At 41.2% G+C, this 26,801-nt stretch overlaps 1 protein-coding gene across 2 annotated transcripts in view; it reads left to right on the forward strand.

The window, feature by feature from the left end:
• SNX9 (sorting nexin 9) overlaps nt 1-26,801 on the forward strand; it is a 129,481-nt gene that overhangs the window by 29,010 nt on the left and 73,670 nt on the right. For both annotated transcript variants that reach the window (XM_030929090.1, XM_030929091.1), the window contains exons 2-4: nt 17,689-17,775; nt 23,270-23,344; nt 25,138-25,263. In XM_030929090.1, coding sequence (XP_030784950.1) covers nt 17,689-17,775; nt 23,270-23,344; nt 25,138-25,263 — 288 coding nt within the window. The remainder of the gene's footprint in view (nt 1-17,688; nt 17,776-23,269; nt 23,345-25,137; nt 25,264-26,801) is intronic.

A 26,801-nucleotide genomic window follows, 5' to 3' on the forward strand; every position in this document is an offset into this window, starting at 1 on the left:
AGGGTACCATTCTGGTTTAGTCCACAATTGTACATTTTTATTTATTTGTATGGTCTTTTGAAAACAGTGATAAGGCTGGGCGCGGTGGCTGATGCCTGTAATCCCAGCACTTTGGGAGGCTGAGGCGGGTGGATCACTTGAGGCCAGGAGCTCAAGACCAACCTGGCCAACATAGTGAAACCCTGTTTCTACTAAAAATACAAAAAAATTAGCCAGGCATGGTGGCATATGCCTGTAATCCCAGCTACTCAAGAGGCTGAAGCAGGAGAATTGCCTGAACCTGGGAGGTGGAGGCTACAGTGAGCCAAGATCGTGCCTCTGCACTCCAGCCTGGGTGACAGAGCAAGACTCTGTCTCAAAAAAAAAAAAAAAAAAAAAATCCTAAAATGAATAAATATAGATAAACCTCTACAAAGTATACAAAATCTTAGTTAAAAAAGAATAAAAATATGGCCGGGCATGGTGGCTCACGCCTGTAATCCCAGCACTTTAGGAGGCCGAGGCGGGTGGATCACGAGGTCAGGAGATTGAGACCATCGTGGCTAACATGGTGAAACCCCGTCTCTACTAAAAAATACAAAAAATTAGCCGGGCGTGGTGGCAGCCACCTGTAGTCCCAGCTGCTCAGGAGGCTGAGGCAGGAGAATGGTGTGAACCCGGGAGGCGGAGCTTGCAGTCAGCCGAGATTGCGCCACGGCACTCCAGCCTGGGTGACAGAGTGAGACTCCGTCTCAAAAAAAAAAAAAAAAAGAATAAAAATTGTGGTAAAAATACATGACATAAAATTTACCATTTTAAGTAAATGATTCAGTGACATTAGATACATTCACAATGATATGTAACCGTTGCCACTGTTTCTAGAACTTTTTCACCATCCCAAATAGAAACTCTGTATTGCATTAAACAGTAACTCCCCATTTCCCCCTCCCTATATCCCCTGGTAACCCCCATTCTACTTTCTGGCTTCGTTTGCCTATTCTAGGTATCTGACATAGTGGAATCATATATTTGTCATTTTTTTCTTTTTGAAATGGAGCCTCGCTCTGTCACCCAGGCTGGAGTGCAGTGGTGCCATCTTAGCTCACTGCACCCTCTACCTCCTGGGTTCAAGCAGTTTTCCTGCCTCAGCCTCCCAAGTAGCTGGGATTACAGACGTTCGCTACCACGCCCAGCTGATTTTTTCTATTTTTAGTAGAGATGGGGTTTCACCATGTGGGCCAGGCTGGTCTCAAACTTCTGACCTCAAGTGATTCAACCGCCTCTGCCTCCCAAAGTGCTCGGATTTACAGGCATGAGCCACTGCACCCAGCCTATTTGTCCTTTTGTGTCTGGCTTATTTCAGTTAGCATAATGTTTTCAAGGTTCATCTGTAATGTAGCATGTATCCGAATCTCATTTCTTTTTATGGCTGAATACTATTCCTTTGTATTTTGTTTGTTCATCTGTTGATGGACATTTGGGTTGCTGCCTCCTTTTGGCTGTTGTGTTGCTGTGAATTTTGGTGTACAAGTATCCGAGTCCCTCCGTGTTTAACTTTCTGAGGAACTGCCAAACTGTTTTCTACCGTGGCTGTACCATTTTATATTCCCACCAGCCATTGATTTAGTTTGACTTCTGTTGTTTAAAGAAGTATATCTGAATTTTACACATACTCCAAAACTATAATTATTTGAAGTAATTGGTAGAAATTAATTTGAAATAATGAAATGTCTGATTACTGGACATCAAAAGCTGCTTTACATTAGGCCATGGTTCTCAGAATTCACAATCCTCCTTTCCATTTTTTCCTCCCTCCCTCCCTCTCCCTTCCATGATCACTCTTAGGTTCACAATAAGCATGTGTATCTTAGGGCATTTGAACTTCAAATACTACAGCACCTCGCACATAAGAACTCTGTAACAGTAGACTTCTATTTCCCTTTCCTGTCCTATGTGCTGTTTGTTTGTTTGTTTGTTTTAAGACAGAGTCTTGCTTTGTCACCTAGGCAGGAATGCAGTGGCGTAATCACAGGTCACTGCAGCCTCAACCTTCTGGGCTCAAGTGATCCTCCCACCTCTACCTCCCAAGTAGCTAGGACTACAGGTAGAGACCACCGTGCCCAGCTAATTTTTGTATTTTTTATAGAGACGGGGTCTTTCCACTTTGCCCCAGCTGGTTTTAAATTCCTGAGTTTATGTGATCTGCCCACCTCGGCCTCCAAAATGCTGGGGTTACAGGCATGAGCCATTGTGGCTGGCCTTTGTATTTTTGTCATACATTTTATTCCCCAGTATTATAGACTCCAAAATATGTTGTTGTTATTCTTGTTTTAAAAGTCAGTTATCTTCTTAGTTTTCTTTCAGAAAAATTAAACAGTGAGTTGTTTTTTTTTTTTTTTTTTTTTTTTTTTTTTGCATGGTCCATGTATTTACCATTCCTGTTGCTCTTCCTTCTTTTGTGTGGATTCAGTTTTCCATCTAGTATCATTTTCGTTCTGGTAAAAGCACGTTTGACATTTCCTGTAGTATTGCTTTGCTGGTGACACGTTCTTCCTCAGCTTTTGTGTGAAATGCCTTTATTTCACTATCATTTTTGAAGGATGTTTTTGCTGGATATGGAATTCTAGGTTGGTAGTTTTTGTTATTTTTCAGCACTTTTAAGACGGAATTTGGCTTGTATCATATTGTTCTTAAGAATTCTGCAGTTATTCTTTGCTCCACTGTATGTAATAATACATCTGTTTTTCTCCTTTCTCTGATTTTAAGGTTTTTCTCTTTGTTGCTGATGTTCTGAAACTTGACTCTTTTTGTGGTTTTGTTTTTTTTTTTTTCCTGTGGAATTTATTCAGCTTCTAGGATCTGTGGGTTATAGTTTTCACAAATGGGACATTTTTGACATTACTTCTTCAGACACTTTTTCTATCTTCCCCTCCATCATTCTGGGATTTGAATTACATGTATGCAGTAACTGTGGTTACTGTTTCACAGGTGACCAGTGGGTAGGGGAATGTCTGGTTCCCTTACTGTCTGGCGAAGTAGCAGAACCACCTTTTGTAGGAATCAGTTATCAGGCCCTTTACTTTCCCTTGAACTCTAGGCTAGTTCCAGAACCTTTGGTGGACTGGAATTAGGAAATAGTTATGCCACAATTTTTAGTACATGCGAATGTACATGTAATGTTTAAAAAAAAAAGAAAAGAAAAGAAAAAGAAAAGGTTGTGATAGCCTGCATTTACTGGGCCCTGTGTGCCGGTCCCTGTTCTATGGGCTTTATTTTTATTACTCATTTCTCATTTGTGTTACAAGGCACAGGCAGTTCGAGACCAAGACTTTAAGGAATTGGTCCAAGTTTTCAAGACTGGTGAAACAGTGGCATGGGGATTTGAACCTGTGTGCCTGGCTTCAAAGCCAGCTTATCATTGGTGTGTTGCCAGTAATTACATTTCCTCCCCCCTTGGGGAGGAGGTGAGACCTTGTAAATACACACACTGGTGAGGGTGTGGGACATAGGCACTCTTAACTGGGTGTAAGTTTCTGCCAGTTGTCTCTGGGGTTTGATATTTGCTACTGATTTTAAACTTTTCTGTATTTGTATTCCTGTCTGCCCACCCCCAATGAGCATATAGTTCTACAATTGGGAAAAGCAATAAAGCTATTTTAATTTGGGGCTGGTGGTGAGGTTATTTTCTTAGCCACAGCAAAGTAAGTTTTGATGTGCCTTGCCCTAGGGGTTAAATAGTGGGTTAGTAACCTTGCAGCTATGATAAAGAACAAAGTAGCTATGCTGATGTGAAGTGTCCTAGGAGAAAATATGAATAAATAAAAGTCCTAAATAAATGAAATGTAGAAGAGCACATAAGAAATGTTAAGAGCATGTAAGCATATACTGTGGTTCTAATTGCTTCCGTACATGTATGTGCTTTGACTAGTTGTGTACATGCAAACACGTATGGCAAATGTATAACGTTTTGAGGGATATTTTAAAAACGATGAGCACTAGTGCCCTTTGGCACTTTTAGAAACTTTTCCTTTTTAACTTCATTATGTTGCTTTTGTTGTATTAATAAAAGTGTAGGTATGTATTTATATACACTGAAATTATTCTCAGAATGAGAAGTGTAGGAATATTGTTTACCCCCTTTTATGTGGCCTTTAATACAGATTCTGTTTGCCATCTAATCAGCTTTTTCATTACACTTTGGAGTATTTTGTGCTTTGTTATAATCATGGAAGCATTCTTTCATAAATGTTGGTGTTTGCAACATGACTTTGAGCATCCTAGGTAGAGACAATCCAAGACAGTGCTTTAAATTTTTAATTTTTTTGACTAGATAATAGGTTGATGTTACAAAAAGAAAAAAAAAAAACCACCACACTAAAAAAGTGCAAAAAAACCCCACTGAAAATTCCTCTCCTACCTCTCCTCTCCCTTAGCCATCTTCTCTCCTCAGGGGCAGTGTTACCAATGTCTTTTACATTCTTACTGAGATTTCCTGTGTATACACAAGCAAATGCATGTACTGCATTGCCGTGCCCTCTTTCTTACACAAATCGTGTGCCTGCTTTACTTTGTCATTGAATACATTAGAGATCATTCCACACCAGAGAAGTAAGCAAATCTTGTTCTTTTGGCTGTAGTACTCCATTTCGTAGAGATTCCATACTTGATGAACTAGTCCCACCTTTTAGATTGTGTTTGGTCTTTTGCTATTCTGGGTGGCACTGCAGTGAATAGCCATGTATATGTGTCAGTTTGCAAAAGTGCATTTCTAGAGGATAAGTTCCTAGAATTTGTGATTAAGATACATGTGTGTTTGTAATCCTGATAGACATTACCAAATTAACTCTCCCGTTAGCGCCATGTAAGGATACCTGTTTCCCTAAACCTTATGCCCTTACCAACATGGTGTTAGCAGAGTTTTGCTTTTGTTTTTTTGCCAGATTGATAGGTGAAAAATAACTGTTTCATTTTATATTCTTTTCTGAGTAAGGTTTTACATTTTAAAAGCCATTTTTTTCTTACCAATTTGTACTCTTTATATAGAGTAGCAGAACCAATCATTAGTCTGTGTTACGAATTGCAAACATTTTCCCCAGATTGTCATTGATTTTGTTGTTGTTGTTTTGAGATGGAGTTTTGCTCTTGTTGCCCAGGCTGGAATGCAGTGGTGCAGTCTCGGCTCACTGAAGCCTCCACCTCCCGGGTTCAAGTGATTCTCCTGCCTCAGCCTCCCAAGTAGCTGGGATTACAGGCACCCACCACCATACCCAGATAATTTTTTTTTTTTTTTTTTTTTTTTGTATTTTTAGTAGAGACAGGGTTTCACCATGTTGGCCAGGCTGGTCTTGAACTCCTGACCTCAGGTGATCCACCTGCCTCGGCCTCCCAAAGTGCTGGGATTACAGGCATGAGCCATTGTGCCCGGCCTGTTACTGATTTTTATCTTGCTTGTGTATAGGCTGTTGCCAGGCAGGTATGTTTTATTTTGGGTGAAGAGACATTTCTCCCATTCTCCCTGTAAAGGACTTGTCGATTTTATTTCATAAAGTCCTCCTCTACTGCAAGAATATTTTTAGAAAATCTCCTAAGATTTTATTTTCTTTGGTGTTTTTTATGGTTTTTTAAAAAGACCTTTTATTGTGGATCATGCCAAACATATTCAAAAGTAGAAGAGTGTAATAAAGCTCTTTGTAACCCCTGTCCACCTTTGGCAACTGACCAGCTCATAGCCTTTTTATTTCATCAAGACCCCATCAGTGTCTCTTGCTCCTGCATTATTTTTGGAGAAATGGCAGGTATTTTAACACTTCATTTATAAGTATTTTCGTGTATACCTCTAAAGATGGGGAGGAAAGAGGAAAGTCTTTTAAAAATATAATCAGTACTACTTTGATGCCTAAAAAATGAATACTTTTAAATATCACAGTCCTTTAAGAATTCAGATTTCGTAATCATTTCTGCAGTTGGATTCAAAATCCTAATAAAGTCTACATATTGCTATTATGATCAATCTTCTCTTCATTTATAGGTTCCCTTACCTCACCCCCAACCCTTATCCCCTACTTGTTTTTGTCTTTGGGACTTATTTGTTAGAATGGATTTCTGTAGTACCTGTTTCTTACCTTACCCTCATTACATAGTTTAATATATTCTTTTGTATTTCTTGTAAATTGTTACTAGGATTTAGAGGGTGAATAAGATTCACATTCTTTTTTTTCCAAGTATATTTCATAACTGGGATTGTGTTCCATCAGAAGGCAAGTAATGTCTGGTTGTCTTTGTGATGCACTATGCTTAGATGAATTAAATCTTTGGGGATTGAAAAAAATGATCTCATTCTATTATTCCTTCATTTATCAACTGAAATGCTTGTATAAAGAGAAACTTTTATCTAGTACTTGGTTACTTAATAGTACAGTTTTAAAAGGATAAATGGTTGATTTTTTTGGCCTTTATTTACCAGTTGTCAAAATGAATTTGTTTCCTACTATTCTATAATGATAACCAATTAGTTTTATAATTATGAACTCATGAGTTTAAGCAAATTCACTGTTTCAGTCCATTGCGGTCATTATCCCTATTGATGCTTGTGTTGTTCCACATTTGGACAGCAAGCTCGTCTTCAGGTTGGTGCCTGTGTCTTTTTGACACAACCAGTAGGCTTTGCTAGTGTCTTTGATAATCTGATAGGATAAGATGTTCCAGGCCCATCTTGTATGTTTTATACGGGGTTCTTGTTTTTTTCCCCTGAAACCCGGAGTCAGCCATTTCTCTAAGTAAGTCTGGTTCCTTTTAATGAAAAATGCTGCTCAGAAATCCCAATCTGGGCACTAGGTATGTGATTACCTTTAAAAAAAAAAAAAAAATAATCTTTGACCCATCGTATGATTTATTCTGTTGGGAGAAGTGAGGTAGGAATTCATTTTTTTTCCCCCAGATAGTCACTCATTTGTTCTAAAACAATAAAATGCCATCTTTATTGTGGTACCTGCATTTCTGTATGTCGTTGGGACTTGTGGACTTTGTACTTTTCTAGTTTTTCCTTGTTTTTTTTTTTTTTTTTTTTAAATAAAATAAAAGATTGGGGGCCATTCTTGTTTGTTTATATATATCCAAATGAATTTTAGGACTAGTTTGTCCTGTTTCAGAAAAAAAAAAAATCCCATTTGTATTTTTATTAGAATTAATGAAGGAGGGGGAGAGGTGCTGTTGGTGATACTGGGACTTCTCATCTAAAAATACGGGGAGACTCTTTGTATGAACCCATTTTTATTGTATACCCCAAAACTTAATGACATAACAAATACGTGGTATTTCTTACAGTTCTGTGGACTGACAATGCGTGGTTCTTTTGGTCTGGAGAGCCCATCTGAGGCTGGATAGTTTTAGGTGGCCTTTTCTTCATGTTGGGGCCTCACCTTATACAGCTAAGATGATGCGGGCCTCTTTCCATGTGGTCTTGGATCAGCAGACTTACTAACCCAGACAGGTTCAGTGGTAGCACAGGTGATCCTGGCAGCAAGAGAGGGCAGCTCCCACCCCATGTATAAATGCTTTTCATGCCTATGTTAGTATCACATATGCTATCGTTCTGTTGACCAGAGTAAGCACATGAACTCATCCAGAGTCTTTTTTCTTTTTTCTTTTTTTTTGAGATGGAGTTTTGCTCTTGTTGCCCAGGCTGGAGTGCAGTGGCGCGATCCCGGCTCATCGCAACCTCCACCTCCCGAGTTCAAGTGATTCTCCTGCCTCAGCCTTGCGAGTAGCTGGGATTACAGGGATGCACCACCACGTCCAGCTAATTTTTGTATGTTTAGTAGAGACGGGGGTCTCTCTCTGTTGGTCAGGCTAGTCTCGAACTCCTGTACTCAGGTGATCTGCCTGCTTCGGCTTCCCAAAGTGCTGGGATTACAGGCGTGAGCCACCGCACCCAGCCGTCATCCAGAGTCTTGATGGGAGGAGTGACAAAGTCATATTGCCAATTGGTATTGATATAGGGGTGGGAGGATTTATTGCGGCCATTGTTACACTCTACCTTGCTGTGTTAGTCTGTTCTCACACTGCTAGTAAAGACATACCCGAGACTGGGTAATTTATAAAGAAAAGAGATTTAATGGACTAACAATTCCACATGGCTTGGGAGGCCTCACAATCATGGTGGAAGGCAAAGGAGAAGCAAAGGCACATCTTAGATGGTGGCAGGCAAGAGAGCTTGTGCAGGGGGACTCCCCTTTATAAAACCATCAGATCTCATGGGACGTATTCACTACCATGAGAACTGTGTGTGGGAACCACCCCCATGATTCAGTTATCTCCACCTGGCCCTGCCCTTGACCCTTGTGGATTATTACAGTTCAAGGTGAGATTTGGGTGGGGACACAGCCAAACTTTATCACATACTCTCCATTTTTTCCAATTTTCTGTGTCATTTGAGAAATTCTAAAGTTTTTTTCCAGATAGGTTTTACACATTTCTTAAGTGTATTCCTAAATATTTCATCTTTCGCCATTACTATACATGATGTCTTTTTCCTCTCATTTTAATTTAGAATTCTTGGACAGGTAATATACACACACACAGTTAAAATTAAATGATATGAAAAGAAACATAGGCGGGGCGCGGTGGCTCAAGCCTGTAATCCCAGCACTTTGGGAGGCCGAGACGGGCGGATCACAAGGTCAGGAGATCGAGACCATCCTGGCTAACATGGTGAAACCCCGTCTCTACTAAAAAATACAAAAAACTAGCCGGGCGAGGTGGCGGGCGCCTGTAGTCCCAGCTACTCCGGAGGCTGAGGCAGGAGAATGGCGTAAACCCGGGAGGCGGAGCTTGCAGTGAGCTGAGATCCGGCCACTTCACTCCAGTCTGGGCGACAGAGCGAGACTCCGCCTCAAAAAAAAAAAAAAGAAAGAAAGAAAAAGAAAAGAAACATAATGAGAAATGTCACTACCACTTGTGTTATCACTAATTTTCTTCTCCCATCTTTCTAGGTGACCAATTTAAAGTTAATTTCTTGTTTTATTTATCTGATGCTTCTTTATGGAAATACTGGCAAATATAAGTATTCTACTCATGAAAAAGGTAGCATGCTATATGCCCTATTCCACAATCGACCTTTTTTGACCATGTATTCATTCCATGTCTGAGTATATAGATTGTTCTCATTCTCTTGTTGCTGTATAATATTCCATTTTGATGGCAGAGCCTGGTTTATTTAATCAGTTGCCTGTTAGTAGAAGCTATATTGGGGTAGCATTCCTTAGCATCTGATTTGCAGAAGTACAAAAGTGGAGTTATTTGTTCTGTTTGTGAAGCTGTAGAAAAATGTTGCTTTCGTATATAATACTGGTAGAAGTTTAAATAGTACAACCCCAAATTGAGGCAGTGGGGATCTGGCAGTGTCTACCAGATTAATTTGTCTTTCTTGGTGTGTGAGATTGAGCATTTTGTCATACATTTAAGGGCCATTGTATTCTTTAATGAACTGTTTGTTCCTCTGCCCATTTTTATATTAGGTTGCTGGTCTTTATCTTGAGTTCCAGAAACTCTTTGTGTTTTAGAAGATTAACACTTTGTGATCTGAATTGAAAATATTCTTTCCTTTATGACTTCTGCCTTATGTTAAGATTAGTGATCTTTACATAATAATTTTGTTCCAGGTCATGTTATAGGGGTCAGCAAATTTTGGCCTATGAACAAAATCTAGCCTGTCATGTGCAGTTTGTAAATAAAGTTCCATTGGAACACGGTCATATCCATTTGTTTACATATTGTCTGTGGTGGCTTTTGCACTGCAGCAGCAGAGACAGACTGAATGGCCTGCAAACTCTAACATATTTACTATCTGGTCCTGTACAGAGAAAGGAAAAGCAACCCCTCATTTAAAGCCATCAAATCAAAGTGTTTTGTATGATACAGCCATTTTGACATGGCCTTAAAAAACAGCCTAGGCAACATAGTGAGATCGTGTCTCTTTAAAAAATAAAATATTAGCCAGGAGTGGTGGCATGTGCCTATAGTCCTATCAGGAGGCTGAGGCAGGAGGATCACTTGAGCCCAGGAGTTCGAGACTGCAGTGAGTCATGATTGCACCACTGCCCTCTAGCCTGGGTGACAGAGGGAGATGCAGTTTATTTTATTGGATACAATAAAATATCCAATTAAAGTTTTGTGTGTTTAATTATGAAGTAAGGCACAGAACAGGCAGTCACACGTGGGTTTCAGAAGTATCTGTTTTGGCACATTACTTGGTAATGGTGATGGTACGTGTGATATGGCCAGTTGATGCCACCACATCAAATCACTGTTATCTTTGTCTAATTGTTCTTGTGTACACCGCATATAGAAGCTTTGATCTGGGTGGGTGTGGGTAGAATGACTCTTAAAATCATCCTAATCTGTAGAAGTCTGGTTACAGTGTAGCCTCAGTTCGTATTTCCTGTGGTCTAAGTACTTTCCAGAGCTGTTCTGCATGAGTGAACTAGAGAGAGGGAGTGTAGTTTGGAAGAGTATGGTACGATTTGATTTATGTATTTTAAGTATTCGGAACTTTGCTCCCCTAGAATTGTACAATTGCCTTTTGTTACACTCAGATTTAAGTTTACTCTAAGTGTTTATTTGGAATTTATAATTCTGCTCAGTGAATTTCTATTTACATTTCTGTTTGACTTGAAAATTTCCCAAACTGCTTATCTAATTGACCATCAGTTTAACAAATTACTCTAAGTGCATTTATTTCAGAATAACAGATAAAAACCTATTTTAGGAAAAAACATGCTTAAAGAACATATCAATTCACCAGTAGTTTATTCCTGAAAATTTTACATACAAAATATTTAAAAATTTTTATTCATTCTCAATTGCTGCTACCAGTTCTTTTTAGAAATTTCTTCTGTTGGCCGGGCGCGGTGGCTCAAGCCTGTAATCCCAGCACTTTGGGAGGCTGAGGCGGGCGGATCACGAGGTCAGGAGATCGAGACCATCCTGGCTAATATGGTGAAACCCCATCTCTACTAAAAATACAAAAAACTAGCCGGGCGAGGTGGCGGGCACCTGTAGTCCCAGCTACTCGGGAGGCTGAGGCAGGAGAATGGCGTAAACCCGGGAGGCGGAGCTTGCAGTGAGCTGAGATCCGGCCACTGCACTCCAGCCTGGGTGACAGAGCGAGACTCCGTCTCAATTAAAAAAAAAAAAAAAAAAAAAAGAAATTTCTTCTGTTGGGAAAAGATATTTTACTAGAACAACTGTTAAAACTTTCTTTCATCTTGACTATACTTTTGAATGGATTGTTAAAGAAATTGCTTCTAAACATTTAAGGAAACTTCATTTCCTTCTTTGGAAATTTTAAGAGCAACATTCTGAGAACATAATTAATTGACCCACATCCCCTTGGAGCTTCTTACCACATACAGCTGAGTTGGACCTGCCATAGTTTAACAATTTGAATAATGACACTGGTGAAACTGTAGAAAGTGTGCTCTTTCTACAGTTGGCTCTTTGTAGAAAGTGTGCTCTTTCTACGGAAAGTGTGCGGCTTTCAGATGACTCCCAGCAGGAAAAGATAAGGGAGAATTGGGTGATGGCTTCAGAATTCAGAAAGCTCTTAGTAGATTGGAGCAATTGGTTGAATCTAATAGCTTGAAACTTCATGGTGATAACTATAATATTCTGTATTTGGTTCAAATAACAATGGAGTAAGCACAAGGTTGAACAAAAGCTGTGGAAATCACTGATATGCAGTAGTTCCCCTGTATGGACGGGGGATATGTTCCGAGATCTCCAGGGATGCCTGCAACCAAGGGTTGTAACAAACTTTATGTATACTATGTTTTTTCTATACATGTCTATGACAAAGTTAATTTATAAATTAGGTCCAGTAAGAGATGAACAAGAATAACTAATAGTAAAATAGAACAGTTATTGTAGTATGCCAGCAACACCACTCTTAATGCATCAGGATCATGATAAGTAAAATAAGGATGACTTGAAGATGAGCACTGCCATGCCTGATAGTCAGTCTGCTAATTGGAACGGCTACTACATGACTGTCGGGTGGGTGGTGTCTGCGGTGCAGAGATGCTGGGCAAAGGGATGATTCACATACATCCCGGGTGGGATAGTGTGAGATTGCATCATGCTACTCAGAACGGCATGGACTCTAAAACTGATAATTGTTTATTTCTGGAATTTTCTATTTAATATTTTCCAACTGCATTTAATAGCAGTTAACTGAAACCGAGGAACATAAAACTGTGGAGGAGGAGGGACTACTTATATCGAAAAGCATTTATGCCTTCATCATTTAGATTAAGGACAAATACATCAACATATGTTAATAGCATAATAACATTCAAGGTCTGTGAAAGTAAGTTCTGTTTCTTCTGATAATCTTAATAAGCCAAGATAAGCTTGAGGAAGGCGTTAAATATTATAAAATTTTATAAGTCATGAATGTGCTTAAGTTAAACAAGCTTGCCATTTAAAGAGGTAAACTAGTTATATATAGAAATATTACCTACTCTTTATGCAGAACTTCACTTCTCAAGGATGTCAAGTCCTCCTTTCCCTGGAATTTCTGAAGATTTACATATTTTGTTTTTTAGTTGTACTTTTCTGTTTTAAAGATGGGGAGCAACACTGTTGAAGATTTCTTGCTTTTTTCCCAAGATGTAATTGTGATTTATATGCAGTCAGAGAGGTAGATACTTAAGAATGGGGCCTTAGCTTTTGCATTCTAACCCTCACATGAACTTTTTTCGTTGCCAGGGTTTTGTGGATTTTTTTTCCTTCCTATTTAGAACTGTTTAATTCTCTGTTGTTGTTCATTTTAGGATCTAGTTTTTTTTTTGTTTGTTTGTTTTCATTTTTGCATAATAAATACAGGTAGTTCTTAGTTCTTATGGCCAGTTTTTTTTTGTTTTTGATTTTTTTTTTTTTTTTTCCCTAGAATGTTTCCTTAATAAATTCTTTGGTTTGGGGTTATTGGTTTGTATTAACTTGGACTCTCTAAAGTGACAAGATGTGGACTCACATTAGTACGAAAGAAGATACATTGGCTCCAGTAACAGAGAAGTCTTCCATGGGGAGAATGAGTGTCAAGCTTGTCCTTCGAACAGGACACTGTTTCTCTTTGTCATTCTGTGCTACATTGACTTCATTTTTCAGACAGACTTTCTCCACACCTCAGCCAGTTAGCCATTGACGACAATACCAGAGAGAAGGAGCACTGTCCCCAGCTCCCATACCGAAGAGCTCTGAGAAAGAATTCTGATTATCCAGTTTCCAAAAGGAAGGGATGTGGGGCAGAGTAACAGATATGTACAACATAGGTCAGTTAGAATGCCTATTGTCAACTCCTCTCTTCTCTCAGAAAAGGAAGTATGTGTTAAGAATGGATTATGCACATTGTGGGCAGATGTGTGCTTGCACACTTGGTATTCTAGTGTCTGGAGCATTGAATGGAGAGCTTTGAATCCATTAATGTTTATTTTACTGCTAAGTAGATTAGTAGTTAATGGAACAGATATGTGAGATTGATGTCTAGTAGCCATTCATGTCATCTGTAACACTTTTTGAAATTTCTGTTGAAGAGATTAGTTGTGGTTGACAATACGTATTGAATATATAGTTTGGAGTTACCCACTGACCAGGACTAGGTGGAAATTTAGCTCTTGGAAATAGTTGAAGAATGAGTTCTTGAAGTATAGCTAACAGTGGAAAAGGCAGTGTAGGAAAATGGACCATTTCTTTCAAAGGCCACATGGAAAATAGACTGGCAATTGGGGTTGAGGGCAGCCTCTCTGTCTGTTTGGATACTGTTAGTGGTAGACAAGAGGGTGAGAAGGGGAAAGTGAGAAACCAGGTGTAGGCAAAACGCAAGGATAGGAAAGAGAAAAGAGGGGTGCTGGGAGAAGATGACACCCAAAGGCTTTCAGTTTCATTGAAGCTTTAGCGTCTCTAGGCTAAATAGAATAGTCAATATTTTTTTTTTTATTGACATGTTATACTCATTTGGAGATATGGTTATTAAATCCTTTTGTCCTCCAAAATTATTCTCAGTTCAGATTCGTAAGAAGCATCTGTTTAAATCTTAATTCAGTGTTTTAAATAAACTTACAAGGTTTATAAACATTTTTCTGTGAGTGTCCTTGTCTGTTTTGTGCTTACAACAGGAGATCTAAGACTGGGTAACTTACAAAGAACAGAATTTATTCCTCATAATTGTGGAGGCAGGCCGTTCAAGATCTAGGTGCTGGCAGGGTAGGGCCCGGCTCTGCTTCCAAGACGGCGCCTTGAGTGCCCCCTCCTCCAGGGGAAAGGGTGTTGTGTCCTCACACAACAGAAGGATGGGTGAGAGTAAACCCACTCCCGCAAGCCCTTTTTGTAGCAGTGTTGATCCCCTCATGAGGACAAAGCCTGCGTGACCTAAACACCCCCATTTGCCGCACCTCCCAACACCACTGCCTTGGGGGTTCAGTTTCAATACGAGTTTTGGAGGGTCCAAACCCTCTTAACTGTAGCAGTGAGTAAGTGCTTAGTAATATTTAAATGTGTGAGGCCGTTTCCATTTCTTTCTTTCTCACTTGTTTCACGTTCTGTTTCACTACATTCTAAGCTTAGTAAACAAGAGGCTTAGGTATTCTATTTTTGGAAACTAATTGGATTCGGCTGGATTTTTTAAAAATTTCAGTAGGATTCTTGAGAACCAATAACACAACAGCGGGTTCCTCGTGCCCCCGAGTGTGGCTTTGCTGCTCCCGGGCTCCTCTCTGAGGAGTCGCTTCCTTCCAGTCCATCCCCTGCCCGCGTTTCTCTCCTGTTTGTCCTCATGGCAGGAAGGATCGAGGTTGATGCAACATGTTTTTAAAAAACACCAGCCGGGCACTGTGGCTCACCCTTTAATCCCAGTATTTTGGGAGGCCGAGGTGGGCGGATCATGAGGTCAAGAGATCGAGACCATCCTGGCCAACGTGGCGAAACCCCATCTCTACTAAAAATACAAAAATTAGCTGGGTGTGGTGGTGCGTGCCTGTAATCCCAGCTCCTTGGGAGGCTGAGGCAGGAGAATTGCTTGAATCCGGGAGGCAGAGTTTGCAGTGAGCCGAGATTGGGCCACTGCACTTTAGCCTGGTGACAGAGTGAGACTGTGTCTCAAAAACAAAACAAAAACAAAAACTACCCCAGCCGGGCGTGGTGGCTCATGCCTGTAATGCCAGCACTTTGGGAGGCCAAGGTGGTTGGATCACCTGAGGTCAGGAGTTTGAGACCAGCCTGACCAACATGGTGAAACCCCATCTCTACTAAAAATAAAAAAAATTAGCTGGGTATGGTAGTCCCAGCTACTTGGGAGGCTCAGGCAGGAGAATCACTTGAACCCAGGAAGCAGAGGTTGCAGTGAGCCCAGATGGCACCACTGCACTCCAGCCTGGGCGACAACAGCGAAACTCAGTCGCAGGAAAAACAAAAACAAAAACAAACACCACATAACATGACAAGCAGAATTCTGTCCACCTTTGCAGCCGTGTCAGGAAGATACCTCAGCACAGCTGCTTTGTCCTTCATGATGCTCTGAGGGAGCCGCCCTGCTGGCCTGGGTGCCCTGCCATGCTCTCCACTCGGGTCCCAGCCTCCAAGGATGGAGGTGGAGGTGTGGAGCTGCTGGGATGTCTTGACTCACAGGCTCTCCCACGCTTGGTTTCTTCCCAGTAGTTTCTAGGAAATATTTTAGACATGGAGAAAGGTTGGAATTGAACACCATAGACCCACCATCTAGATTCAGTGCCTGCTTTGTCACATACTCATCCATCAATCCATCTTACTAGTTTTTAGTATTTCAAAATAGTATTTTGGCTTTTTTTTTTCCTTAGTCTGTGACCACTAAATATGAACCTTTATTCTCATTAAACTAATTTCAGGCATCATTAAGCCAATACATAGAAAGGGCGATAGCCAACAAAAGGGCCTTTCAAGTTTCTGCCATATGGTGGAGTGTTCAGTGAATACGTTAAATTAGTGCACTTGCATTAGTCCTGTTAGACTAGCCCTGTTGCTAAACTTGAATTTGCCTTTTAGGACAATTACTCTTAAACCGTATGTTTCCCAGGCGCATGTGATGCCCCGTTTATAGGATGGACTTCGGGAAGACAGTCTGTGAAGGACAATCACTTAGAATTTGAACGTGGTTTAAAAATATGTATTATATATTATAAAGGTATCTATAAAACATTTTAAACACGTACTTGGTTTTTACCACGGTGACTCTCTCTTGGGATGCACGCATAGCAGTGTTCCAAGGCATCCGTGTTTCCGGACCCTTGTCTCAAGGATCCTCTTCAGGAAGAGCCTGCAAGAGCAGTCCCTCACTCCAGCCAGAATAGCTTTGTCCTAGTCTGTCTTATATGAAACTAAGATTTCATTTAGGGCTGGGCACAGTGGCTCACACCTGTAACCCCAGTACTTTGAGAGGTTGAGGCAGGAACGTCACTTGAGCCCAGGAGTTCCAGACCAGCCTAGGCAACGTGGCGAAACCTTATCTCTACAAAAAATACAAAAATTTGCTGGACACGGTGGCACGCGTCTGCAGTCACAGCTACTGGGGAGGCTGAGGTGGGAGGATTGCTTGAGCCTGGTAGGTCAAGGCTGCAGTGAACCATGATGGCACCACTGCACTCCAGCCTGGGTGAAGAGTGAAACTCTGTCTGGAAAAATAAAGAAAGAAAAGCTTTTATTTTAAGGAAACGTTTTAAAATTATGGCTGTTAGGTAACTTGACCAGCACACACTGCCCTATGTAAGTCTTGGTATGGTGGAAGAGTACCCAGATCACATTTCTGAGTTAATGTGGCTAAAGATGCTGTATTATCATTCTTATTAGATAAGGAGCAGTGAACATTTTAATAGCAAGAGATTCTTCTGAAGATGTGTGAATCTTAGATATGTGTGCGTGTGTGTACGCCTCTCTCTTCAGTTTCTGAGAGTCAGTGTTCCTAGAATGAACAGTTTGTGTATTTCCACTCTTACCTCCTAAGAGGAAGAGCATAATCTGTTGTTGTTATTGTTGTTGTTAATGAAATAGGTAGGGGTTTTTTGTTTTTTGTTTTTTTGTTTTGTTTTGTTTTGTTTTTGTAAGAGACAGTAGAGTCTCACTCTGTCACGCAGGCTAGAGTGCAGTGGCATGATCCCGGCTCACTGTAACTTTGACCTCCTGGGCTCAAGCAATCCTCCTGCCTCAGTCTTTTGAGTAGCTGACGCTACAGGTGCTGGCTACGATGCCCAGCTAATTTTTCTTTAATTTTTTGGTAGAGGTGGAATCTCACTTTATTGCCCAGGCTCGTCTCGAACTCCTGGCCTCAAGCAATCCTCCTGCTCTTTAGTCTCCCAAGTAGCTAGGATTGCAGGTGTGAGCTGTTGCACTCAACCAAAATAGGTATATTTTGAGTAACTTTTTTAGGGCTGATCTCTAAATGCAGTGTGGGCAGCTGCCAGAAACCTTCCCTGCCTCCAGAACAGAACAGGGCTATCGCCGTTGGTGTTACTCTTCCTCACAGTAGAGCAGATGAGTCATTTTGGTAATGTCTTCCTTTCTTCCAAAACAGCCGCAGCCACTGTCATGTTCGTACCAGCATGCTTAGAAAGTGAACTGTGCACCTTTTGTGTTTTTACTGCTCCGTCTGTGTTTGTAACATCCTCGTTTCCTCTCCACTCCTGATAGGCTCGGGTTATGTATGATTTTGCTGCTGAACCTGGAAATAATGAACTGACAGTTAACGAAGGAGAAATCATCACAATCACAAATCCGGTAAGAGAACTGTACATTCAAATCTGATTGTTCTCTGTGGACTTATTTCTAAGATTTTATTTTTTTGTAAGTTAATCATTCAAACCCACGTGATTTTTTTCCTGTTGCTTATGAAGTATTGATGGTGAAGTAAGAAGCTATTATATAAATATAGAAAAAAAATTCCCTAAAGACAGCTATGTATGTAATTGAGTTTATTAGGTCTGCTTATTCTGTATCTTCCTTGATATGTTTATCTTACCTTTTAGGTACCCCATAATTGTCCTGGAATGTAGTTCAGTGTGTTTACCCCTAGCACGATAATACTGTGTCTCTAGAATAAGTAAAAGATGATGGTGATTTTCCTAAATGTCTTAACTGATTGATCCTATCATCATTTTTCTAAGCTCTTTTCCTAAATCAGATTAGATTGCCAGAAAGCAATATACTTAGACCAGCTCCGGTGGAGTTAGCTCAGCTCCCAGTGGAGTTCCCTTTGCTGAATTACAAGATATTGCCTCAGCTTTTATTCGAACAAGAAGCAACTATATATATAAAAAGCATTTCTGCATCTTTACAAAACCCTGTTTGATCTTGTGTACATACACATACACACATGCATCTTCAAGGTACACTCATGTATACACGTGTACACATACATAAACACACTCTTCAGATGTGTGTGTGTCTCTGCTTATAAAACTAGGTTTATTATGCCTCCCTGATAAGCATCTATGTGAACTCTTATCTCAGGTTCTTTCTCCTGGAGATTGGGCACATTTTGTTTCATGAAATAAAATCTTCATAGACTGTTGGATTTCTGTTATGGTCTGTGTTGTCAGGAAGCTTAGAGGCAAACAATATTCATTTTTTGTCCAATCTTTGCCCAAGATTCTGTTACGGTTTTTTCCATTATTTCTGTGTGATATTTGTCTCATTACATTTAATTGTCCTTTTTACATGTAACTTTTTGTAACTGTTCTTAAAATATGTAGCAAAATTATGAGATAAACATCATTTGAAATAATGTTGCAACAAAAATCGTATCAATAGTATTTCATTGCAGGTTCATATAGAGGGAGAAGGAACAAAAGCAGATAGAGAGAATTCGTCTTTGTAAACTGAGTAAAACTTGAACCTGTCGTTACCCTTTCTTCACCTGGCTGATTTCGTGACACTGCCCTGTGCATCCCTCTCCTTGGTCCACGCCTCCGCCTCTGGACCCCACACTGCAACGTGTCTCTTCTGTGTCCTCTCCCTCGTGACTGTCACTCACATACTTAATATGTGTGCAGTCCTGGGAGAGGTACCCTGGAGATACAAAGATAGGAAACCTAGCCCTTGCCCTGTGCTCCTGGTTTTCCAGAGAGGTCTGCATGCCAGTGTTTCTTACTAAATGTTACCAGAAGGGAGCTTGTTGTGTCTGCACTGTAGAACATGTTGGATCCCACACCCCTCTCCCCAGCCTTGCTGGCTGTCCTCTTGTGTCCCTCCCCTCTCTGCCTTGCAAGTGTTGGGATTCCCACGTCTTTCCATCTTCAGCCCATTTCCTTATACTGTGAGGTCTCAGATTTTTGTATTGCTGTCTCTGTGCTGATGACTTTAAACCTGTATCTGCAGCTTCCCCGTGTGGCTCCAGCCTCAGAGGGGGTCTTCCAGCTGTGTCCCAGACACCTTCACCTAGTTTTTTGACAAGCACTTCAAACTGACCACGTCAAGACTCAGCTTATCACTCATGCGACGCTCAGCCTACTCCTACTTCTCTGTATTTCTATTGTGGCGCCTTTCCATTCAGTGAACCAAGGCTAAGTCACTTAAAGCCATTGGTTTATCTCCGTAAAGTTTTACTCAGTCCAGCCTCTCCTCTCCACCCAGCGCTTCCTGCCAGCGCCCTGAGCTGAGCTCGCATCCTCTTGTCTGGACCGTGCATCTTCTTCACTGGCCTCTCCCTCAAGCCCAGGGTCTGTCTGAACGGCCAGTGTGGCCGGGTCATTCCTCTCTGGCAGCATTCTGTCAGCTGCAGGTGTGTGAGACATCCCACCATGGGCCCCATCAGACCTCACCAACCTTTCCCTGTGCATGTGCACAGGCACACACACGCACCCATGTACGTACTCTCACACGCACTCTCTCATGTTCTTGTGCATACCCCCACACACACACTTGCACACACCCTTATGCGTGCACACGCACACACATGCACTCATACCCTTGCACCCTCGTACACCTCTCATGCTGTCATACACTTTTACATACTCTTTCACATATGCACTTTTACACACACATACCCTCTCACGCTCACCTGCTCTCACACACCCACAGTTGCATGCTTTCACACATACCCACACTCGCATGCTCTCATACATAGGCAGCACTCACACATGCGAGCACACACACACCCTCTTGACTCACACACCCATGCTCATGCTGTCACACATACACATATGCACTCACACGTGCGAGCACACATATACCCCCTCTCACCTGCCCTCACACACACCCACACTCATGCTCTCAACACATACACATACGCACTCACACGTGTGAGCACACCGCCCATTCACCTGCTTTCATGCACACCCACACTCATGCTCTCACACAAGCATTCACACCTGCAAGCACACACACCCCCCTCAGACACTCTTACCTGCTCTCTCACATCCCCATGCTCACGCTCTCACATTTGCACTCACACGTGTGAGCATGCACACACGCCTTCTCTCTCACCTGCGCTCACACTCACACTCATGCTCTCACACAGATGCAGCACTCACCCGTGCGAGTGCACGCACTCTTCAGACACTCACCTGCTCTCACACACACCCACACTTTCATGCTCTCACACAGATGCAGCACTCACACGTGCAAGCGCATGCACACCCCTCAGACACTCTCACCTGCTCGCACACACCCACACTCTCCTCACACAGATGCAGCACTCACCCGTGCAAGCACGCACATGCCCCTCAGACACGCTCACCTGCTCTCATGCACACGCACACTCGCTTGCTCTCGCACAGAACTCCTGTGGAAGGAGAGAGTGAGGACTATGGCAGTGCAAAGATCAAGGAAGGAGAATGAGGAACGGCAGAAGTAATAGTAGTTCTGAATAGTGAGCATATTTAGAAAACGTACTTTATATGTCTTGGATTAAAAAAAGAATGGGCCGCGTGCAGTGGCTCACGCCTGTAATCCCAGCACTTTTGGAGGCCAAGGCGGGTGTATCACTTTGAGCTCAGCGGTTCAAGACCAACCTGAGTAACATGGCAAAACCTCATCTCTACAAAAAATACAAAAATTTAGCCGGGTGTAGTAGTGCGCACCTGTAATCCCATCTACTTGGGAGACTGAGGTGGGAGGGTCACTCGAGCCCAGGAGTTCGAGACTGCAGTGAGCCAAGATTGCACCACTGCACGTCAACTTGGGAAACAAAATGAGACACTGTCTCAAAAAAAAAAAAAAAAAGAAAAGAAAAAACACTGGTTAGTAAAAGATTATGTAGTAATTTTGTATAATATGCTACGTGTACATGTTCTCATTCATAGGTGGGAACTGAACAGTGAAAACACTTGGACACAGGAAGGGGAACCTCACACACTGGGGCCTGTCGTGGAGTGGGAGGATGGGGGAGGGAAAGCATTAGGAGATATACCTAATGTAAATGACGAGTTAATGGGTGCAGCACTCCAACATGGCACATGTATACATATGTAACAAACCTGCACATTGTGCACGTGTACCCTAGAACTTAAAGTATAATAATAATTTTAAAAAATTTTAAAAATGGTAGATGTGTATAAGTTAAATAGATTCATTTTTAATCATAGCAGAGATGAAAGATTCTTAAGTCTTACTAACCTTTTTTTTTTTGCCTTTTTTGCAGACAGGGTCTCACCCTGTCACCCAGGCTGGGGTGAGGTGGCATGATCTTGGCTCACTGTAACCTCTGCCTCCTGGGTTTAAGCAATTCTGATGCTGCAGCCTCCCCAGTAGCTGGGATTACAGGTGTGAGCCACCGTACCTGGCCTCATCTAATGTTTTTATTGAAGTATTTCAGTTTTCTTGGTAAAGCAGTATTGTTCTCAAGTTGCTATTGTGGTCAGAAAGTGACAAAGTTGTGGCTTAAAGTGATTTTTTAAGAGAATGTGATTATTCAGATTCACATAATTATTAACTAATAAGGGCATTATTTTAAAACTTTAAAAACTCTTAGTATGTTAAGATGAGAAAGTAGGACTTGCCACTTAACATTGCTAATAATTAATAATATTAATTTTAACATTAATAGCTTAATATTTAGATAAAGTTTCTTTCAAGGATAGCAACTTTTATTCTGACTAAAAGTTACAATTTCTCCTTTGATCATAGAGTGAAATGGCAATCCTGGTATATAGAGTTCTACTTTATTACTTAGTTTATTAATATTTATCCAGGAGAACTAAGAAACCATGAATCAGTTCACTTTTTCTGCATAACAATCCTTAAACTTAGTAGTTTAACCCCATAACCGTTTGTTACTGCTCAGGAATCTACAAGTCAGCTGGATGGTTCTCCTGAGCTGCGGTGCATGTGTCTCCAGTCACTGGACCCTGCTGGGGACTGACTGGTCTAAGCTAGCCTCGCTCATGATTCTGACAGTTCCCCGGGTTGGCTGGCTTTGGATGGGGCAACAGGGAAACTGGGTCTCTGTCATCATCTAGCAACCCACATTCATTCATATAGTGGCTTGGGTGCCAGAAGAGCCAGCTGAAGTGTGCAGAAGCCCTTGAGGCAAGTTCTGGATTCCCTGGAGGATTTCCACCTGATCGTGTTGACCAGTGAGGTGGCAGAGGGCGGATTCCAAGCCTGGGGTGCGCATCCACCGCTTCACATTCAGAGCTGCAAGCTGCTTTTATCATCTGCCACAGACCAGTACACAGACAAGATGCGGGTCATCTAATCATCAGCTGTTTTCAGTCTTTTATCACTTATTATTGAAGTTTGATTTTTCTTGTTTTTAGGTTACATCATTTTCTGAAGTAAAGAGAAGGCTTAAGAATTTAAGATTTTGGCCGGGCGCGGTGGCTCAAGCCTGTAATCCCAGCACTTTGGGAGGCCAAGAAGGGCAGATCACGAGGTCAGGAGATTGAGACCATCCTGGCTAATATGGTGAAACCCCGTCTCTACTAAAAAAATACAAAAAAAAACTAGCCGGGCGACGAGGCGGGCGCCTGTAGTCCCAGCTACTCGGGAGGGTGAGACAGGAGAATGGCTTGAACCCGGGAGGCGGAGCTTGCAGTGAGCTGAGAGCCGGCCACTGCATTCCAGCCTGGGCGGCAGAGCAAGACTCCGTCTCAAAAAAAAAAAAAAAAAAGAATTTAAGATTTTGAACAGTGTTCTCTAGGAATAAAAAGCTTAATGTTAATTACTTTTTTGTGTATAACAATTCCTCCACACAAAATTTCTCCAGGAAATCTCAACTCTAATCTTTTTCTTTTTGTTTTTTGTTTTTTGTTTTTCTTTGGTGACTTATTAGGATGTAGGTGGAGGATGGCTGGAAGGAAGAAACATCAAAGGAGAACGAGGGCTAGTTCCTACGGATTATGTTGAAGTAAGAGCTTCCTGTCATTCATTCATTAGAGCTCATTCTTTGTCAGCATCTTTTTATGAATTATCAACTTTCAGGAAGTCAGCAACTTTTTGTAAAATAAAATTTCCATTGTAAATATAATAAATGTTAACTATATAAAATATGGAAAGTACATTGAAATAGAACTAAGAAAAATATTACCTGTAGATCCAAGCTCCAAAGAATGACTGTAAATATTTAGATTAAGTTTCTTCCAGGGATAGCAACTTTTAATTAGTCTGAATAGACGTTAATGTTTTTCCTTTGCTAATATTGTCTATAATATAAATATGTATAAATATATTATAAATTGTATAAATTTAATAAGATATGAAGTTGTGTATCAATATATCGATATTACATAAATTTTAAATATATATTTAATAATATATATTTTAAATATATATGATACATATAACGTATTTTTCCTTTGCTAATATTGCTGCCGTCTATAATACTGTTTATTGTACAATTAATTCACAGTTAAATAGATTTTTTTAAGTGTGTATCTCAGTTCCTTCTCCCATTCCCATGGACAGAGGGGTGTCTTGGGTGAGCTGCTGTGGGGATCTCCTGGGTAGAGCTGTTAGGTCGGGTACCCAGGAGAGCAACACAACAGCCTGGGCTGGCCCTGCCTGGGACTCCCCCAGCTGAGCCAACCGCCTGGCGCCCCCTGCTGGTTGTCTTTTGGTCGCTCCAAACCGAGCATGTGCAGCTTCTTGGTAAGCTTGTCTTTCATGTTGGGTGACAGAAAAAAGCGAAGGTTTCCTGATGCCCTGTGAATACAACTGGAGCTAGATCAAGAGTAAAGGTACCTTTGGTTCACCTCCAGGAGACCTGGGACCTGGCTGCGGAGTGATATCGAAGGCCATCTTTCTGTTCTTGATAGGCAGTGCGGGGGGTGGGGGGGTCGTGACCCCTCAGAGAATCTGATGCAGTCTCTAGGCTTTCCCTCAGAAACATGTGCCCATGCACACACCACAGCCTTTTCCATACAACTGCAAACCCCTGTTCACAGACCCCTGGCCTCAATCTGTAGGTCTTATGTTGAAGTCTTGTTTTATTTGTATGCACTTTGCATCCAGGAGCCTACAAATTGACAAGATTGAGAAAAATCTGAGGATGTAAGTTGATACTGGCAGTAATTGGATTTTCTAGGATTCTGCTTATAGAAAGGACTAGTGATTACAGATATTCTTGGGTTTGCTTACCTTTTAAGAATATAAAAACCCCTCTGTTAGAAGTAGATCCTGCAGGCAGAAAATCAGTAAGGACGTGGTTGAACTCAGCACCATCAATAGATTGATGTCCACTTGTGGATGTCTATAGACTGCTTCATCAGACCACAGCCACATATACATTCTTCTCAAGCTTCCAGGGAACATTCTCCAAGACAGACCACATATTCTGAGCCATAAAACATACCTCAACATGTTTGAAAGAAATCATGCAATGTCTGCCCTGAGACGACAATGGAATCACACTAGAAATCAAAACAGAAAGATAGATGGAAGATCTCTAAAGATTGAACAACCCACTTCTAAATAATGCATGGATCAAAGAAGAAATCGCAAGAAATTAAAAAATAGTTTGAACTAAATGAAAATGAAAATACAACCCATCAAAATACAAGTATGCAGCAAAAGCAGTGCTCAGAGAGAAATTTGTAGCATTGAAGAATATAAACGCTTTTTGACAGTTCTTGCTTGCCCTCATCAGACTCCCTGAAGTGACCCTAATGCATGAAAATAATTGTGCCTCTTTCTACTATTCAGATTTTACCCAGTGATGGAAAAGATCAATTTTCTTGTGGAAATTCAGTGGCTGACCAAGCCTTCCTTGATTCTCTCTCAGCCAGCACAGCTCAGGCCAGTTCGTCGGCTGCCAGCAACAATCACCAGGTACGTCTCACTTCCTCCTTCTGGATGTGGCTGACTTTACTGAAAGCAGAGCATATTTGTGAAAGCTTGTGATGCATTATAGCTATTGCCATCCCCCAAAAGCATAAACAAAGTCGCTTTTAGGTTGTTATGTGGCATTTCTGTTGGGTACTAACAAAGAACTCACCTGTTAAGCCTGATAATGACTGTTCGCAAAATTTATTATAAGAGAAAAGGCAGGGTGTTAATTGAGGGTTGCTTTGAGAAGTCTGTCATGATATGAACACAGACCCCAGAAACTGCAAATACCCTCTTAGATAAAGTCATGGAAAGAAGAGGAAGAAAAGGGGGGTCTTGTTGAGGAGGTCAGTGTCAGAGCCTCGGCCTGGATCAGGAAATGGATCCCCTGGCCCTGGAATGCTGCTTACACTCTCAGAGCTGGAGGCCTTCATCCTGCAAATAGAAGCAATGCATGTGAAAGTCTACCAGATCCAGGCACTCAGCACTTGGTACTCTTATTGTATTGCTTCCAGGAAACTTAGAATAGTGGGATAACTTGAGAAGAATACAAGGAAATTTTACATTAATTTTAATTAAAATTTGACTAGGTGAATTTTTCTATTTCATTTATTGCCAAATGATGACACAGAGTAAATGACAAGAAGAAAATTAAGAAGATAGATATCAAAATATTGTTGCTGCTGGGCACAGTAGCTCACGCCTGTAATCCCAACACTTTGGGAGGCCAAGGCAGGTGGATTGCTTGAGTGCTGGAGTTTGAGACCAGGCTGGGCAACACAGTGAAATCCCATCTCTACACGTTAAAAAAAAAAAAAAGTTAAAAAAAAAAGAATTAAAATATTGTTACTGCTTACATTTTTAGAAATGAATGGGCCTTAGGACATGTTATTTGTTGATTTTTTTTTAACTACATAAAAGGTTTTACATTCTATCAGGCCTAATAATCATATCACTTACAATTATTTACTTATAGAATATCTGTTTATTAGCCAGGCGCAGTGGCTCACACCTATAATCCCACCAGCACTTTGGGAGGCCAAGGCGGGTGTATCACCTGAGGTCAGGAGTTTGAGACCATCCTGGCCAACATGGTGAAACCCCATCTCTACTGAAAATACAAAAATTAGCTAGGTGTGGTGGCAGGCACCTGTAATCCAAGCTGCTCGGAGAGCTGAAGCAGGAGAATCACTTGAAGCTGGGAGGCGGCCACTGCAGTGAGCCGAGATCGTGCCACTGTACTCCAGCCTGGGCGACAGAGTGAGACTCCATCTCAAAAGAGAAAGAATATCTGTCAATTGACCTTCCAAGTGAGTTTATCTAAGTTTATCACCATATACTAACTGCAGGTTTTATACATTTCAAAACAGCTTTTTGTAGACATTCTGAATTAAATTAGACTCAGATATTTAAAATTTGCAGGCAAGGTGATCACAGTAATTGAAGAACACTTTTCTATATTTTATCATTCTGTACTACTTGAGAACATTGGCCAGGTAAGGGTTACTCACTGTGAAACGTGAATAGTAGTTATACCTCAC

Source organism: Rhinopithecus roxellana, chromosome 4 (genome assembly GCF_007565055.1).
Source record: "Rhinopithecus roxellana isolate Shanxi Qingling chromosome 4, ASM756505v1, whole genome shotgun sequence".
NCBI lineage: Eukaryota > Metazoa > Chordata > Mammalia > Primates > Cercopithecidae > Rhinopithecus > Rhinopithecus roxellana.